Here is an 18,761-nt window from a genome sequence, read left to right on the forward strand (position 1 = left end):
CCATGGGCCATACACTGAGTCCTACCCTGCCTTCCCCATTACTGCTCAGGCTTGTAAGAAGAACGCAAAAACTGAAAGCCCACCACTCTTCCTTAGGGAAATGAGATTGCACACATGCAATCTGCTTTCTCTTCACTCACCTGACATCAAAAACAGAATGGAAAGCAACTCTAACTTTTTAGCAGAAAATGATTTGGGGACTACTTTGTCCACTCCTAGCAACCAAACCTCTTCTGCCTCCAACCCTCATGCCATTCCCCAGGCCCTGGAAAAAAGGAATGCAAGCCCTAGAATCAGAGAAAGTTGCTTAGCTCTAAACATCAGTTTCCTTGTCCATAAAATGGGATCAACCCCTGTTCTCTCTACATCATGTAGTTCTTAGGTATACAGGTGGGAAAAAAGGGTTAAAGTGAAAATCAAAAGTATAGCATTTTTAAAAAAGATTTATCTATTTATTTGAGTGAGAGAGAGAGAGAGAATGAGCATGAGCAGGAGGAGGGGCTGAGGGGGAGGGAGAGAATCCCAAGCAGACTCCCTGCAGAGTGCAGAGCCCAACGTGGGGCTGAATCTCATGACCCTGAGACCAGGACCTGAACTGAAATAAAAAACCAGACGCTCAAATGACTGAGCCACCCAGGCACCCTTCCAATGTACAGTGATTGCTCCTCTCTAAGACCTGCTCCCACTCTATAGCCCTTGACCTTCAACTCTACACCCAAGTCCCAGAAGAGTAAGTCCTACCCATCCACCCCCATCCCAGCTCATGCTGACCGCCACCGGCTGGAAGGCCATCTCCTTAGTTTCCTCTTTGGAGTGGAGTCTTTCTAGGATGCCAATGAGCAGCTGCAGGACACTGATTGTGGTCTCTCGCTGGTTGCCAAATGCCTTCCACAGGGCCAGATTGGTTCTGCAGGACCCAAGGACAGCTATGTCATGGGCTCTGATGACTAAGCTCCTAGGACTAGTCTGGTCTTGTGCCTATGAAGGGCCAGTTCTCAGGGTCTAGACTTGACCAGAGAACACAGAGGTAAAGTTTGATTGGTGTCCAAGAGAAAGCATCCCTGTGCAGTGATTTTTGTGTTGGGCTTGGGCTGAGAGAGGGAAGGGTTTACTGGGCTGGAGAAAGTGTTCCCAGGCCATAGGAGAGGTACCTATCCCAAGGCAGGGTCTTGTTGAGCAGCATAGGCACGACAGTGTGAGTGTTGTTGCCGGCCAGCAAGCACATGGCCCGCACAGTCTCCTCCTTTGTGTTGGGCTCCAGTTGTGAGTTGAGCCGTTCCAGAATCCCCTCCACAACTTCCTCAATCTACAGGGAAGAGCCACAAGAGTCCCAGTGATGATCCCCTTGCTTCATTCCCTTCCCTTCCCTATCTGCCAACCTCCCAGACTCAAGGGGCTACTTGTAGTCCTGCCAGTGATTCTCTTAAGGCAGAATTCTAGGGTGCCAGAGGCCAGACCAGCAGAGGTCACAAAAGAAACCCCTGAAATTCACCAAGGCCCACTCTAACAAAGGCCTGCCCATAGCCCAAAGTTCAGAGAGTCACTCCGAGGTTACTTGAGAGACACAAGAGACTCTAGGAAGGAAGGCAAAAGGCCTGGAGACACTTCAGGGCTTCCTCTACCCACTGAGATAAACTTTCAACCCAAGAAAATGCAGAAACAGTTGGCATTGGATGTGAGGGTACCATAGGACTCTCATCTGGCCCTCAGATTACTGATATATGGGTCTCTGGGAAATCCATTTTGTTGTAATACCTCAAGGACACCCTCAGAAAAGGCCTTCCATTTCTGGTATTTAAACCAGGCAAGTCACATAAATGAGTGAAGGCAATGGGCATCAGGGGATTTGGAGAGAGGAAGGTCTGGAGAACCATGCCACACTTAAAAAGGGTGGTGGCCACCCCAAAGAATTACCCTATGTGGCCTCATTTAAAAGAATTTTTCAGTGAAGTGGGAAATGTGGATAACATATATCTTGAAAGAAAATTTACTCAGAGGTCAGTCATTTCATGAGGTTGCTGGCTTGCAATCCATAGCCTTACCCTTCACAGAAATCTAAGTCCCTTGACACCCCCAGAGAGTCAGGTTGAAGCCCCCCCTACAATGCTTCCTTGGGCTTTGGCTATGAGGTCCCACAGCTGCTTACACTTCTGCCTGTGGTGGTTGTTAACTGAGGAACCAACCCCCCTCCCCCCATAGAAGGCACTGCTGTTCTGAGCTTAGGACTGATTACAAGTGTCAGAGATCATTGGGATCACAGAGAAAATCTAGCCCAAGCCTACGTTTTAGAAGTGAGTGAATGAAAGCCTTCATAGGAGAGGGACTTCCCAAGACTCTTCAGCTGGTTGTGAATAGAGCCAGGAGAGAGCCCAGGCTCCTGGTGTGCAGGGCAGAGCTCCCACTACAGCACCACATTACCTTTATCATGTCTCGGCCCCGCTCTTTCATGACAGCACTCATCAGCTGGGCTGCTGCCAGAGACACCTTGGCCCTGCTGTCAGTCAGGCCCTCCATGGCTGTCAGCACCAGGGTGGTAAGCTGCATCTTGGTGAAGTACTCTGCAAATGCCTACAATAGGGTGGTGTCAAGCTGCCTGCACATGGGGGCTTCTGCTTGAGATAGCCTGCGCCATCCTTCCTGGTTAGGGTATGTGGAGAGAGCCTCTCTTGGGAATGTGATGTCCTTTGGTCTTAGGCCTGTGCTGTCTGCCTAGCTCCAAAAGGACCCTTTCACTGGGAACAGAATCTTTGGGGTTGGGAGGGAGAAAATACTGACCTCAGATGCACTGAGGGGCTCGCAGGTCAGAGGCTGCAGAGGCAGAGTGCTGGGACAGAAGGGCTGAGACCAAGATCCTTAGTAACATATCTTTGAAGCATGGGCTGAATCTACACATTGCTCACAAAGCATCATTAGCATGAAGCAAATGCTTCTGGGGGGACAGGTAAGAAAGCAGAATTAGGACCCATGATGCTTAAGGATAAGCATGCACTAGCATGTGGAAAAAATTCCCCAAAGAAAATATTCACATGCAGCTATGGAATGGGAAAGAAGACAGGATAAAGGAATCCCACCCTAGGATTCTATAATATGACATGGGTGAGAGGCCTAGTCTCTTCCCACTTTGTCTCTGGCCCTGCCCTCTCACCTTGGCAATCTCAAAGGTGTTGTTATAGAACACGTTGGCGCTATAGACTTCATTCTTGCCTTCTTCTTCCCATAAGCCCTGTTTTTTCCTTCCCATCTCTGAAACGAAAACATCCGATGCCACCCCTCAGACACTCAGAAGAGGTCTTAGGTTGCCCACTTTCCCATATGCCCAACCCAAACCACCCCCTGAACTAAGTCAGCTTGGGGAGATGTATATCCCATGGGGAAGCGAGTAGAAAAATGGGGAGTAAGATAAGGAATGGTGAGAGCTAATGCCAAAGGAACCCTCACGTTGCCTGCCTTAGAGCAGAGACAGAGGGAGATCACACTATAGCGCTCAGCCAGAGGAGGAGAAACTAATTCAAAAGAACTGTTTTCAGAGTAGCTGTTTTGTCCCAGGAACATACGCAGAGGTCTAGGGGCAGGTTCCTCATTGGAAGTTAGGTACTTAGATAACTTCTTAGCTCTCACTCTTCCAGGACAGCGTATGAGGGAATGACCAAACCTAGGTGGGGGGCTGGAGCAGAAGTGAAAAGAAGAGATTCTCCCTACGTTTTTGCAGCAGGAGGATACAGTAGAGGCTGTAGACAGCCTGCGCAGACAGGAAGCAAATGTTGTCCACTGGGTCCTGGCAGCGTAGAGCCAACAGCCTTACTAAACGCCCCAACCGACTGAACTCGATATCCATCTGGGGAGGACAGCTGGAAGTCACAAGTTATCCAAGCCACTCCCTTAGGCTGAGTTAAAACAAGAAGAGAGGAGGAGGGGATGCATGATAGATATGAGAGGTGAGACTAGGTGAGGTTAATGGGAATGGAATTAGACAGGTGAGTTGTAGCTATTAAAAACTTGTGGGATCATAGTTTTGGAATGACTTTACACTGTCCCTCTTGTTTACCTCTCGACACTGCACTCATTCTTCAAGCCTAGCTCAAATGTCCCCTCCTCTATGAAGTTTTCTCTCTACTTGTACTTCATTTCTGTTTTGATCTTTTATTCCTACTACATTTGGCTTGTACATTCATTATCACCTTCTACTTATGTTTGTTCTATGCATGCCTCTCTCCCCAGTGGACTGTAAAGATCCATGAAGACAGGAAACTGCCTTGGTCATATATCCACTGTAACACCTACCATGGTGCCTGACACAAAGTGAGTGTTCAGTAACTGCTTGATGAGATGGATGGAATCCAACTGAACCAAGCGAAATGGAATTGAATTGGTGAGTAGGGAAAAAGACCAAGGGAGAAAAGAGAGAATATGGGATGCACAAGAGAAAAATAGAGGATGGAGCTGAGGAAATAGAGGAGAAGGATGAGTAATTGAGGCTAGGTAATATGTGAAGTTTGGGGTAAGGGTAGGGATGAAGGCCCAGGCTCCAGGGCAGGCTCCTACTCACTCCAAAGTTGTTCATTTTTGCAGTGAAGCCAAGAATACGGGCAGTACACCACATGGCCCGTTCCCTCTCATTGTCCTTCTGGGAATTCAGCCATGTGTCCAGAAGCTAAAGGAAGAACAGAATGAGGTAAGGGGTCTGCTCAGCAGTATTCCAGAGGATAGACATGTAACCCAAACCTGACTTCTGCAAAGGATCAAGACAAGACTTCTGAGGATAGGACTTCTTTTGTCTACAGACAGGTTATATATGGCTCTAACATCAGAAGCCTTCATTCCCCCAGCCCCCAATTTTGCCTTATCTAGGTGCTAGAAACATCCTCAATTAGTACCTCCTTTTTTCAAATTAAAGCAGTGGCTCTCAAATTATATTGACTATAATTGATTTCAAAGGGTCAACCCACCTCAGTGTTCCCCTACTAATGTTTTCCCATGCTTCAATAGAAAGAGAACTTGGTGATAACAAAAAAGAATCACTGTATTCACAGATTCCTGGCTCAATTATATACAAATATTCTTGAGAAATATAATTATGGATAATTCCTATTTGAAATGCAATGTGTAAGGGTCTCAACATTGGTAAATTATGGGCCCTAAATACCACTGATCCAAAGATGCATTGCTATATATCAATCTACAGTGATCAATCTGACAATGATGGGACTAAACAGCAATTTGTAATTGGAAACAAAGAAGAGCAGCAGATAAAAAATCTACAACCCATGGAAAAGGATACTAATGCTGCATCGATAAGAAAACACATTCTTCCTGAAGATATGAGGTTTTCTAGTGGGAGGTCTGCAAGTCTTCCTTGCAGCCAGACTCTAATGATATCTCCCAGTACCAAGACTATGGTCTCTAAAGACCATTTTTCACTAAGAGGAATCATTGCTCCTTGGAAAGTTTGTTCAGGACTAAAACAAGAAATATACACAGTATTGTACTGGAGAGCAAGGAAGCTATGGAAGACTATGGGAGTCATGTTAGAGGGATTCAGGAGCCAACCTGAAGAGGCTCCCATTGACCAACGATGAGACAATTTAAGCATCAATAAGAATAATAGGTGTAATTGAAAAAAAAAAAACCTATAAAGCATTTCAAAACTCATGTTAAATTCAAATGATACTAGAGAAATAAACCTCACTAGTTATCTTTTTTCCCCCAGATTTTATTTATTTATTTGACAGTGAGAGAGAGAGAAAGCACAGGCAGGGGGAGCAGCAGAGGGAGAGGGAGAAGCCTGATGTGGGGCTCAATCCCAGGACCCTGGGATCATGACCTGAGCCAAAGGCAGACACTTAACTGACTGAGCCACCCAGGCATTCCCCCTCACTAGTCATCTTTGAAGAATCCTGGGAAATACTTCATTACTTTGACAAATGATAAAAGGAGATGATACAGCATTTAGTTTGTCCTTATGTGAGTTATACTTCAAAGTAACCAAATAGCTTATAAAGGAAACTTCTCTTTATACAAGAATTCCAGGTAAAAATGAATAAGGAATGACAGAATTACAATGTCACAATTTTGCAAAAATAAGTAGAGGTATATTCATTCAATGGAATACTATATAGCAATAAAAATGATCTGATGCTTCATGTAACTACATCGGTGAATCTCACAGATAAAATATTGAAGTGAAATAATACAGACACAGAAAAGTACATACTATAAAATTTCATGTATGTGAAGTTTAAGAACAAGCTAAACTAATCCATGGTGATAGAAGTCAGAATACTGGTTATCAGTGGTTATTCAGTGAAAGAGGAACTTTTGGAGTATTGAAAATGTTGTATATCCTGATCTAATGGTATTTATATAGATGTACACATATGTAAAAATGTGTCTAAGTATACACCTAAGATTTGTATACTTTAGTTTAGCAAGTCATATCGCAATAACAAGGTCTTTTTTAAAAAGAGTATCATTAGTTTTCAGCTACTAATGCATTAATGAATCTAAGCAGTGATCATCAAGAGCTCTGAACACCACAAGGAGACAACCAGACATCGTGTGTCTCTTGGTGGAAGAAGACATGGCTGCTTGTGAAGTAATCTTGCCAAAAATTGATTGGATTCATGATCTAGGTCTAATAATTAGAATTAAAATCTAACAGATTCTAGATCTAGCAATTTATAGAAAAGATTTGGACAGAGGAATTTGTTGAGTAGCCCCAAAAGTATGTAATCAGCACAATCCAGAATGTGGAAAATTTAGAGAACAAATAACTAAATTTCATCAACAAATACATTTCAAGGAAAAAAACTGATGGAAAGGCAATCTATAGATCAAGAGAATTAAGAGACAAACCAATCAGTTGGAGTGTTGGAATGTTTAATGACATCAAGAAATGAAATTACTTTCTTTCATCAATGTTTTGTAGTTTTTACTTCCTTGATTAAGTTGATTCCTAGGTATTTTATTATTTTTGCTGCAATTGTAAATGAGATTGTTTTCTTAATTTCTCTTTATCCTACTTCATTATTAGTCTATAAAAATGCAACAGATTTCTGCATATTAATTTTGCATCCTGTACTTTACTGAATTCATTCATTCATTCATTCATTCTTTCTAGTAGGGGTTTGTTGGTAGGATCTTTAGAGTTTTCTATTTATAATATCATGTCATCTGCAAATAGTAAAAGTTTTACTTCTTTCTTACCAATTTGGATGCCTTTTATTATTATTTTTTCCTTTCTGATTGCTATAGCTAGGACTTCCAATACTATGTTGAATAAATGTAGTGAGAGTGGATATCCTTGTCTTGTTCCTGCCCTTAGGGAAAAAGCTCTCAGTTTTTCACCATTGAGTATTTTAGCTGTGGGTTTTCATATATGGCCTATTTTATGGTGAGATATATTCTCTCTAATCCTACTATGTTGAGAGTTTTTAACATGAATGGATGTTGTACTTTGTCATATGCTTTTTATGTGTCTATTGAGATGATCATATCCTTTTTATTCTTTCTATTGTAAATGAAATCTTTCCATTTGCAACAACATGAATGGAGCTAGGGAGTATTAGGCTAAGTAAGTCAGTCAAAAAAGACAAATACCATATAATTTCACTCATATGTGGAATTTTTAAAATTTAAAATTTAATTTTTTATGTGGAATTTATAAAACAAAACAAATGACAAAGAGGGGAAAAAGAGAGAGGGAGACAAACCAAGAAACACACTGATGATTACTGGAGGGGAGGAAGGAGGGGAATGAGTAAAATAGGTGATGAGGATTTAGGAATGCACTTGCTGTGATGAGCACTGGGTGTCGCATGAAAGTGTTGAATCACTACATTGTACACCTGAAACTAATACTACACTGTATGTTAACTAACTGGAATTTAAATAAAAACTTCAAAAAAAACCCTGAAATCAGCCTCCCAGAAATACTATGTTCTAATCAGAGGAGCACCATTTGGAAATTTCAAAGGAGACAGATACTGTGGGATATAATAAAAAGAATACTTCGCCTTTCAAACTTATCAAACAAATTGATATTTCTTAATATCTTTGAATTGCTAAATACTATAAAATTAGTCTATAGCTCTGCTGCAGGATTGCAAACAAAAACTCTATGTGGTGGAATGGAGAGGGGAATTTACACTAAAATGAAGTAGACCTATTTTGATTTATGTGTAATGCACTAACAATACCAAAATGGAAGAAGCTAAGTGAATGCCAGGTATTCTTAAGCAATTTTATGGCTCCTAACAGGTGTTTCCATAATACACTTCTCCAGAGCTCCAACAGAATACATTCTAAAGAATACATCTTGCATGAATGACCTTATTACATAAATGTATAATTAGCAAGGTTTAACAGTGCATATGATTGAGCTCTGGGGCCTGATCTGTACTTCACAATATGTCAACTCAAATTACTGGTTCTTGTGGTATTAGTTAGGTAATAAATAAGCAAGATGTTTCTAGGGGAAAAAAAAGTTTCCTATCTAAAAAAAAAACTGAAATCATAAGAAAGTATGTTCTTTGACCATCAAGGAATTCAACCAGAAATCAATGACTATAAGAGAATAGAAAATTTTCCAAACATCTGGAAATTAAACAACACACTTGTTAATAATCCATTGGCCAAAGAGGAAGTCACAAGAAAAATTACAAAATATTCTGAACTGAATAATACTGAAAGTACAACATCCTAAAATGTATAAGAGGCAGCTAAAGAAATGTGCTTAGAAGATATGCTTCTTCCTAGAATGTATTTTAGAGGACTGCTGGGAATATGGTTCACCTCATCTCACAGATACAACTAGATAACACTTACATCAGTGTAAATAACCCAGAAAATGATTGAAAGCCTGGCAGAACAAACTCCACAACTAGATGTAGAGAAGAGGCCACATCAAAGAGAGTAGGAAGGGGAAAGAAGTAGGAACTAAATGATCTGGGGGACTGTCCTTGGGAAGGAGGGATTCATGGGCGCAGAGAGGGGAGAGAAACAGACTATCACATTAGGGAGCCCACACAGGGAGGACAAATCCCTGTAACATTTGGCTTTGAAAACCAAAGGGGCCACATTTCCTCAGTTCTTACAATCAGCGGACCTGGAATTTAAACATTAGTAGGCTTGGCTTTGGTAGAGCTGAGGGGGTGCTCTTAAAAAGACAGCCCAATAAACAAGTGCAAATGCTTGGTTTGATTCAACCAAGCCCCAGGTGGCCTCAGACTGGTGTATTAACCACACAGGGACCAAACCCTGCCCACAACAGGCAAATGCCCATCTGCCATCACAGAGGACTGGATTGAAGGCAAAAGCAACTCAGCCAGAACAGCAGGGTGCACACATTACACACAGAAGATGCCTCTGAAGCACCAGGTTCTGGTGAATAGGTGATGCTGCACTGCAGGGCACTATAGGACCTCTTCTTCATAAGGCCATTATATTCAAGAGCAGAGGACATAGCTGACTTTCCTAACACACAGAAACAGACATAGCAAGTTACACAAAATGAGGAGACAGATATGTCCCAAATGAAAGAGCAGGAAATAATCACAGCAAGAGATCCAAGTGAAATGGAGATAAGTAATATGCCTGATAGAGAATTTCAAGTAATGTTCATAAAGATACTCACTAGACTTGAGAAAAGAGTGGAGATTATCAGTGAGACCCTTAACAAAGAAATAAAGAATTATTTAGAGATGAAAACACAATAGATGAAATAAAAAAATACACTAGATGGAATAAACAGCAGGCTAGAGGAAACAGAAGAATAAATCAGTGACCTGGAGGACAGAGTAATGAAAAGTAATCATGGGATCCCTGGGTGGCACAGCGGTTTGGTGCCTGCCTTTGGCCCAGGGCGCGATCCTGGAGACCCGGGATCGAATCCCACATCGGGCTCCCGGTGCATGGAGCCTGTTTCTCCCTCTGCCTGTGTCTCTGCCTCTCTCTCTCTCTCTCTCTCTCTGTGTGTGACTATCATAAATTTAAAAAAAAAGAAAAGTAATCATGATAAGCTGGTGAAAGAAAAAAAATTATACACAATGAAAACAGACTAAGGGAACTCTGTGATAACATCCAGTGTAATAACATGTGCATTATAATGATCTCAGAAGGAGAAGAGAGAGAAAAAGAGGCAGAAAATTTCTTTAACTAAATAATAGCTGAAATTTTACCAAATCTGAGGAAGGAAACAGAAATCCAGATTTAGGAGGCACAGAGATCTCTCAATTAAATCAACCCAAGGACGTCCACACCAAGATACATAGTAGTTAAAATGGCAAAAGTAGTGATAGAGAATTTTTAAAACAGCAACAGAAACATTACATATAAGGGAAATATCATAAGGCTATCAGCAGATTTTTTAGCAGAAACTTTGCAGGCCAGAAGAGAGTGGTATGATAGATTCAAAATGCTGAAAGGAAAAAATCTGCAGCCAAGAATACTCTATACAGCAAGGCTAACATTCAGAAAGAGAAAAAGAGATAGACAAATAAAAGTTAAATGAATTCATGATCCCTAAACCAGCCCTACAAGAAATGTTAAAGGAGAGTCTTTAAGTAGAAAAGGAAAGACCACATAGAAGAGCAAGAAAAGTAGGAAACACAAAAGCAGTAAAAATAAACATATCTGAGGGGAAAAAAGTATGTCTGTAAAAATCAGTCAAGGGACTCACAAAATAAAAGAATATAAAGTATGACATCATATACCTAAAATATGATGGGGGAGAGGAGTAAAGAATGGGTTCAAACTTTTGCAACCCTCAATATAGACTGCTATATGCAGAAGATGTTATATACAAACCTAATGGTAACCACAAATCAAAAACCAGTAATAGATATGCAAAAATAAGGAAAAAGAAATCCAAGTATATCGTGGAAAAAAAAGCCAACTTATTGTGAGAAGAAAGCAAAAGAAGAACAGAGAAGAACCACAAAAACAACCATAAAACAAGTAACAAAATGACAATAAGTACATAATGATCAATAATTCCTTTGAATGTAAATGGACTAAATTCTACAATCAAAGCATAGGGTGACGGAATGGTTAAAAAACAAGACCGGCGCTACTGGGGTGGCTCAGCGGTTTAGCGTCACCTTTGGCCCAGGGCATGATCCTGGAGACCCTGGATGGAGTCCTGCATGGGGCTCCCTGCATGGAGCCTGCTTCTCCCTCTACCTGTGTCTCTGCCTCTATCTCTCTCTGTGTCTCTCATGAATGAATGAATGAATGAATGAATGAATGAATAAATAAATAAATAAATAAAATCTTAAAAATAACAAACAAACAAGACTCATCTATATGCTGCCTATAGGAGACTCATTTCATACCTAAAGACACATACAGATTGAAAGTGAAAGAATGGAGAAATATTTATCATGCAAATCGTTGTAAAAAGACAGCCAGAGTAGCAATACTTATATTGCACAAAATAGACTTTAAAACAAAGACTGTAACAAGAGGCCAAGGAAGGACACTACATAATCATAAAGAGGACAATCCAACAAGAGGATATAACAATTGTAATATTTATGCACCCGGCATGAGAGCACCAAAATATGTAAAACAGAGGAAGTAATCACTAGAAATACAGTAATAATAAGGAACTTTAACATCCCACTTACATCAATGAACACATCACCCAAACCCAAAATCAACAAGGAAACAGTGGCTTTGAATGACACATTGGACCAGATGGGTTTAACAGACATATTCAGAACATTTTATCCTAAAACACCAGAATACACATTCTTTTCAAGTGTACATGAAACATTCCCCAGAATAGATAACATTAGGCCACAAAACAAGTCTCAACAAATTAAAAAAAGATTGCAGTCATACCATTCATCTTTTCTGACCACAATACTATGAAACTAGAAATCCACCTCAACTGCAGAAAACAATAAATATTTAATATGAAAAAAAAAAGAAAAAGAAAAAAGAAATCCACCTCAAGATAAAATCTGGAAAGAGCACAAACACATGGTGGTTAAATAACATGCTACTAAACAATGAATGGGTCAACCAAGAAATCAAAGAAGAAATCAGAAAACACAGAGAGAGAAATGAAAATGAAAACACAATGGTCCAGAATCTCTGAGATGCAGCAAAAGCTATTCTAAGAAGGAAATTTATAGCAATACAGACCTACCTCAAGAAGCAAGAAAAATCTAAAATAAATGACCTAAACAAGCTAGAAAAAGAAGAACAAACAAAACCCCAAACCAGTATAGGGAAGGAAAATGATAAAGATTAGAGCAGAAATAAATGAAATAGAAACAAAAGACAATAGAACAGATCAATGAAACTAGGGGTTAGCTTTTGACGAGAGCAATAAAATTGATAAACTTTTAACCAGACTCATCAAAATAAAATGTGTTTTTTTTTTTTGGTTAAAAAAGTTTTTAAAGAAAGGGGACTCAAACAAAATCAGAAATGAAAGAGGAGAAATAACAACCAACACCACAGAAATACAAAGGATTATAAAAAATACTATGAAACATTATATGCTAACAAATTGGACAACCTAGGAGAAATGGATAAATTCCTAGAAATTAAATTCCTAGAAGTTATATTCCATATAACCTCCCAAAACTGAATCAGGAAGAAATAAAAAATTTGAACAGACCAATTACCAGGAATGATATTGAACCAGTAATAAAAAAAAACTCCCAAGAAATGAAAGTCCAGGACCAGATGGCTTCACAGGTGAATTCTACCAAACATTTAAAGAAACTATTCCAAAAAATAGAAGAGGGAGGAAAACTTTCAAACTGATTCCATGAAGCCAGCATTACCCTGATACCAAAACCAGATAAGGACACTACAAAGAGAGAGAGAGAGAGAGAGAGAGAGAGAGAGAACTACAGGCCAATATCTCTGAACATAGATGTAAAGATCTTCAACATATATTAGCAAACTGAATCAAACAATACATTTAAAAAATCATTCACCATGATCAAATGGGATTTATTTCTGGGATACAGGGGTGGTTCAATATTTGCAAATTAATCAACATGATACATCACATCAATAAGAAAAAGGATAAAAACCATATGATCATTTCAATAGATGCAGACAAAGCATTTGACAAAGTACAACATCCATTCATCATAAAAAAAAAAAAAAAACTCCACAAAGGAGATTTAGGGAGAACGTATGTCAATATAATAAAGACCATATATGAAAAACCATATATGACCATATATGATATTAGGTCATACCTAATATCATACTCAATGGTGAAAAATAATGAGAGTTTTTCCCTTAAGCCCAGGAACATGCTTATGTTCACTCTCACTACTTTTACTCAACATATTACTGGAAGTCATAGTCACAGCTATCAGACAAGAAAAAGGAATAAAAGGTCGGTAAGGAAGAAGTAAAGCTTTCACTATTTGCAGATGACACGATACCATATATAGAAAACCCAAGGGGATCCCTGTGTGGCGCAGCAGTTTGGCGCCTGCCTTTGGCCCAGGGCGTGATCCTGGAGACCCAGGATCGAATCCCACATCGGGCTCCCGGTGCATGGAGCCTGCTTCTCCCTCTGCCTGTGTCTCTGCCTCTCTCTCTCTCTCTCTGTGTGACTATCATAAATAAATAAAGAAAAAAATATTAAAAAAATAAAATAAAAGTTTAAAAAAAGAAAAAGAAAACCCAAAAGACTTTGCCAAAAAAGAAAACTGCTAGAATTAATAAATGCATTCAGTGTGGTTGCAGGATATAAAAATCAATGTACAGAAATCAGTTGCATTTCTATACACTAATAACAAAGCATCAGAGAGAGAAATTAATGGGCAGCCTGGGTGGCTCAGCGGTTTAGCGCTGCCTTCAGCCCAGGGTGTGATCCTGGATACCTGGGATCAAGTCCCACATCAGGCTCCCAGCATGGAGCCTGCTTCTCCCTCTGTCTGTGTCTCTGACTCTCTCTCTTTCAAGAATAAATAAATAAAATATTTTTTAAAAAAAGAAAGAGAAATTAAGAAAACAGTTTAATTTATAATTGCACCAAAAATAATAAAATACCTAGAAATAAACTTAACCAAAGAGGTGAAAGAATTGAACTCTGAAAACTATAAAACACTGATGAAAGAAATTGGAATAACACAGACAAATGGAAAAACATTCCACGCTCATGAATTGGAAGAACCAATATTGTTAAAATGTCCATACTACCCAAAGTAATCTAAATATTTAACGCAATCCCTATCAAAATGTCACCAGCATTTGTCACAGGACTAAAACAAGAATCCTAAAATTTGTATCCACACAAATCCATACCACAAAAGACCCCAAGAAGCCAAAGCAAGCTTGAAAAAGAAAAAGACTGAAGTATTGTAATTCCAGATTTCAAAGCTGGAATTATACTGCAAAGCTGTAGTTATCAAAACAACATAGTACTGGCACAAAAAAAGCCATATAGATCAATAGAACAGAATAGCAATTAATTATAATTATACAGCAATTAATCTTTGACAAAGGAGGCAAGAATATGCAATGGGGAAAAGATAGTCTTTCGACAAATGGTGTTGGGAAAACTGACAGCTACATGCAAAAGAATGAAACTGGACCACTTTCTTACATCATATACAAAAATAAATTCAAATGGATTAAGGACCTAAATGTGAGACCTGAAACCATAAAAATCCTAAGAGAGAGCCATAAGCAGTAATCTCTCTGATATCAGCTGTACCAATATTTTTCTAGATATGTCTTCTGAGGCAAGGGAAACAAAAGCAGAATTAAACTATTGGGATTACATCAACAAAGCAAAACAAAAACCAAGCTTCTGCACAGCAAAAGAAACAATTAATAAAACTAAAAGGCAACTTGTGGAATGAGAAAAGATATATGCAAATGATATATCCCATAAAAGGTTAGTATCCAAGATTTATAAAGAACTTCTACAACTTCACACACAGACACACACAAACTAATCCAATTAAAAATGAGAAGACATATTTGAAATCATGCAGATGGCTAAAAGACACATGAAAAGATGCTCAACATCACTCATCATCAGAGAAATGCAAATTAAAACTACAACGAGATATCACCTCACACCTGTCAGAATGACTAAAATAAAAAAGACAGGACACAACAAGTGTTGGTGAGGATGTAGAGCAAAGGGAACTCTTGCGTACAGTTGGTGGGAATGCAAACTGGTGCAGCCACTATGGAAAACAGTATGATGTTTCCTCAGAAAATTAAAAATAGAACTATCCTATGATCCAGTAATCACACTACTGGGTATTTACCCCCAAAATACAAAAACACTAATTTGAAAGATTATATGCACCATATATTTATTGCAGCATTATTTGCAATAGCCAAATTAAGGAAGCAGCATGAGTGTCTACCATTAGATGAGTGAATAAAGAAGATATGAGATACACACACACACACACACACACATATACGCATACACACATGCACACAGTGAAGTATTATTCACCTGTAAAAAAAAAAAAGAATGAAATCTTGCTATTATAACAACATGGATGGATCTAGAGCATATAATACTAAGCAAAATAAGTCAAAGACAAATGTCATATGATCTTACTCATACATGGAATGGGTACTATACATACATACATACATACATACATACATACATACTATAAATCAAGGGACACCATGGGCTGCCAGGAAGAGGCTAAGAGAGATGTATGGAACAGATTCTCCTTCAGAGCCACCAGTAGGAACCAACCCTGCCGATATCTTGATTTGGAACTACCAGACTTTACCACCGTATGAGAATATTATTTCTGTTGTTTGAAGCCACTCAATTGTGGTACTTTGTTATGGCAGCCTTAGGAAACCAATACACCAATTTCAGGGGCTCCTTCCCACTGACCTCTAAGCAGTGCTGGATCCGAGAGGGCATCTCAACAATAAGTGTCTCCATTAGCCTTAGTAGAGATTGCAGGGTCTCCCTGAACAAATCCTGAGGGGAGAAGAGAGAACTCAAAGAGTTGCTGAGATGTCAACCACATCTATGCTTCTAAACTTAGCTCAGTGCTCTAGCTCTCCTAGAAAGCTTCCTTGAGAAATTCTGCTCTACAAGTCTCCCCCTAACATTTCAAGGGCTATTTTCTCCACTATTAACTTGAACATATTCCTCTCTTGTTTTCAGCAGAGCACAAATGTCTGCCTGATGTGCAGTTTGTGCTAGTGGACTGGTAGTTCCCAGCTTGCCCCAAACATGGGCAAATCCTGTCATATTACCTTCCTTCCTTAACCAGACCTATACTGAGGAAGGCCTCATGGGAATACAACCAGAGTAAATCCACCTCAGCTTTCTTTTTATGTACCAGTCTTACCTTCATAACATAAATAAATGTGAACTAACAAAGAAGGACCCCCAGACAGCTGATGAAAAGGCCCGAATAACTAAACAGATCAACTGACCCTAAAGAAAACTAAATTAATTCAGTAAATATGAACTTCTATTTTTAAATATTCTTATTAATATCCTCAAAAAAAAAATCAAGAGTTGTGGCATCAATAAAACAAGACCAATCAAGGTAAAGGAGTAAACAGAGAACATGAAAGAATTCCTAGGAAGTAAACATGCAAGTGCAAATTAGAAAAGTGAATTCCTCTTCCATCTCTCAAGGAAACACTGCAGGCCCTCTGGAAAATGGATTCACCTCTCTTGCACCTGGAATGCTCTGAACTTATTTACCCATGGACCTTTAGGAATACCATGTTTGAACTTTCCAATCTGGTCTCAATTGTACAACAGTTAAAAATGAAAGAATTGAGTGTCCACCTCTGGGCCAGAATAGTAAAGTAGTGACAGTGGTAATCAGTGAGTACTCTCAAGAAGGAAATACATCTCGTGAGTAGTGTTCAGACTTTAAAATCTAGTAACTTCTTTGAATGATTATGTTTTTATCAAATAAGGTGGAAGAGCCTTACATGTAACCACCAAACCTATACTTTTCATCCTCTCAAAAATAAAAGCTGAATAAAATGAGACAAACATCAAAGAGTTAATTACCACAGTGGCCTGGGCCTCCTGCAAACTGGATGCCTCCTTCTGTAAAACTTCTGTGGGTGGCAGGCAGAGCACACTCTTATAGCATGTTCGGAGTAGCTCTGTTCTTTCTTCCAATTCCATGAGGGGATGGAGCTTCCTAAGATCCAAGAAGAAGTAGCAAACATGTAACCAGACATCAATGGCTAGGAAAAACAGCTGAGGAAGGGCAGAGAGAGATGGTGGAGACAGAGGGACAGGTGATAATAAGAAATTACCAGAAGAAAAAGTAACAAAAGAAGAAAAGGAGTTAACAGTAAGAAAAGTTTTAAAATGCCAAGAAGGGGCAGCTGGATGGCTCAGTTGGTTAAGCATCTGCCTTCAGCTCAGGTCATGATCCCAGGGTCCTGAGACTGGCCGTACATCAGGCTCCCTGCTCCATGGGGAGCTTGCTTCTCCCTCTCCTGCTCCCCTTGCTTGTGCTCTCTCTTTTTCTTAAATATTTAAAAAATAAAACTACCAGGAAGATGGAAAGAAAGGGACAAAGGGAAAGAGGAACTACTACAAAAGGGTACTGATATTTTGGGATGATATATCACTTTTTTGGTTCCCCAAATATTTTGAGGGAACGGGGAGATGCTCAGTGATAGATATGGAGGCGTTTAGTCAGGGACAGCCCTGAAAGCAGAAGAAAGCCTGGACCAGAAGCAAGAGTAAATGTCTGTGCAGATGGGAGAAGCAGTCTCTGCCAGGTGCTCCAAAAATCCCACCCAAAAAACCTCGGCTAAAAAAAGGGGCAGACACTGTCCAGTAGATGTCTACTATGACCTGGACTTACTAGAAGCAGAAGCAGAAAATAAGAGGTGGGGACAGATCAGGGAATAAAGAACTGATATTTAGCCAGAGCGAGGAAGACAGAGTGGCTAACATTGTTACCTGAAGTCAGTAATGATGTTCATTGCCTTCAGCCTAATGGAGCTAGAGATGGAATTCAACGGCTCCTCCCTGATTAACTCCTGTAACACACCCATCCAATCCCCACCCCGGAGACCAACAGGTGAACGCGTTTTTTCTTGCCTTCCTCCCCCTCCTCCCAACCCAGGTTGTATTCACAAGAAACCGGAACCTAGAATTTTCAGGGACTTCCAAAGACTCTGAGGGACAGCACTTCTCTCCTACTCCCCACCATACCTTCCCCACAATACTCACAGCTACTTTGAGGATGGGAAAGGGAAAATTAGGTAGAAAAAGACACCGGTAAATCTGGACTTTTATTTTCTAGGCCAAGCCTAGGAGCATTGCCAATGGAAGTTCCATGAGGACCCATTCTCCCTCCTCTGTGCATTTCCACCTCCATCCTCCTAAGTTGTACTTACCATCATGAAGGTTACAATTTCTAGTTTCTGAGGGAACTTGAATTGAAAGGCCATGGGGTGGCTGCTCAGGATGTTTGTTAGCTTGGTCAGGGCATCCAGGTACTCCAGTTTCAGGTTCTTATCCTGAACCAACCAGTATGCTCAGAGATTTCCAAGGTAGGAATGATCCTGGGGCAAGGGAAAACTACCTACACAAAAATCTGGGAGATGAGAAGCTAAGGCACCTATAGCCTCCCCTAGGCTGAGATCCTGCATCTTCCCTCTGTGGTGTCTTTATGGGGGAAGGGGCATCCCTCTTAATAACCTCTTTCTGGAGCTCCCATCTCATATTTACTCTTAAATTAGGATAGATATAGCTAGCTTCCTTATCTCTCAAGTTATTGTCTTTTTACTCAGTAAGT

General features: G+C 39.9%; 1 protein-coding gene across 1 annotated transcript in view; it reads right to left on the minus strand.

The window, feature by feature from the left end:
* LOC121480094 (maestro heat-like repeat-containing protein family member 7) overlaps positions 1 to 18,100 on the minus strand; it is a 31,637-nt gene extending 13,537 nt beyond the window's left edge. The window contains exons 1-6 of the mRNA XM_041736389.1: positions 17,921 to 18,100; positions 17,009 to 17,144; positions 15,860 to 15,949; positions 4,547 to 4,651; positions 3,700 to 3,835; positions 3,146 to 3,243 (exon numbers count right to left, since the gene is read on the minus strand). Of these exons, the coding sequence (XP_041592323.1) occupies positions 3,146 to 3,243; positions 3,700 to 3,835; positions 4,547 to 4,651; positions 15,860 to 15,949; positions 17,009 to 17,144; positions 17,921 to 18,015 (660 nt within the window). The 5' untranslated portion in view covers positions 18,016 to 18,100. The remainder of the gene's footprint in view (positions 1 to 3,145; positions 3,244 to 3,699; positions 3,836 to 4,546; positions 4,652 to 15,859; positions 15,950 to 17,008; positions 17,145 to 17,920) is intronic.
* Positions 18,101 to 18,761: the final 661 nt, after the last annotated feature.

Source organism: Vulpes lagopus, chromosome 21 (assembly GCF_018345385.1).
Source record: "Vulpes lagopus strain Blue_001 chromosome 21, ASM1834538v1, whole genome shotgun sequence".
Lineage (NCBI taxonomy): Eukaryota > Metazoa > Chordata > Mammalia > Carnivora > Canidae > Vulpes > Vulpes lagopus.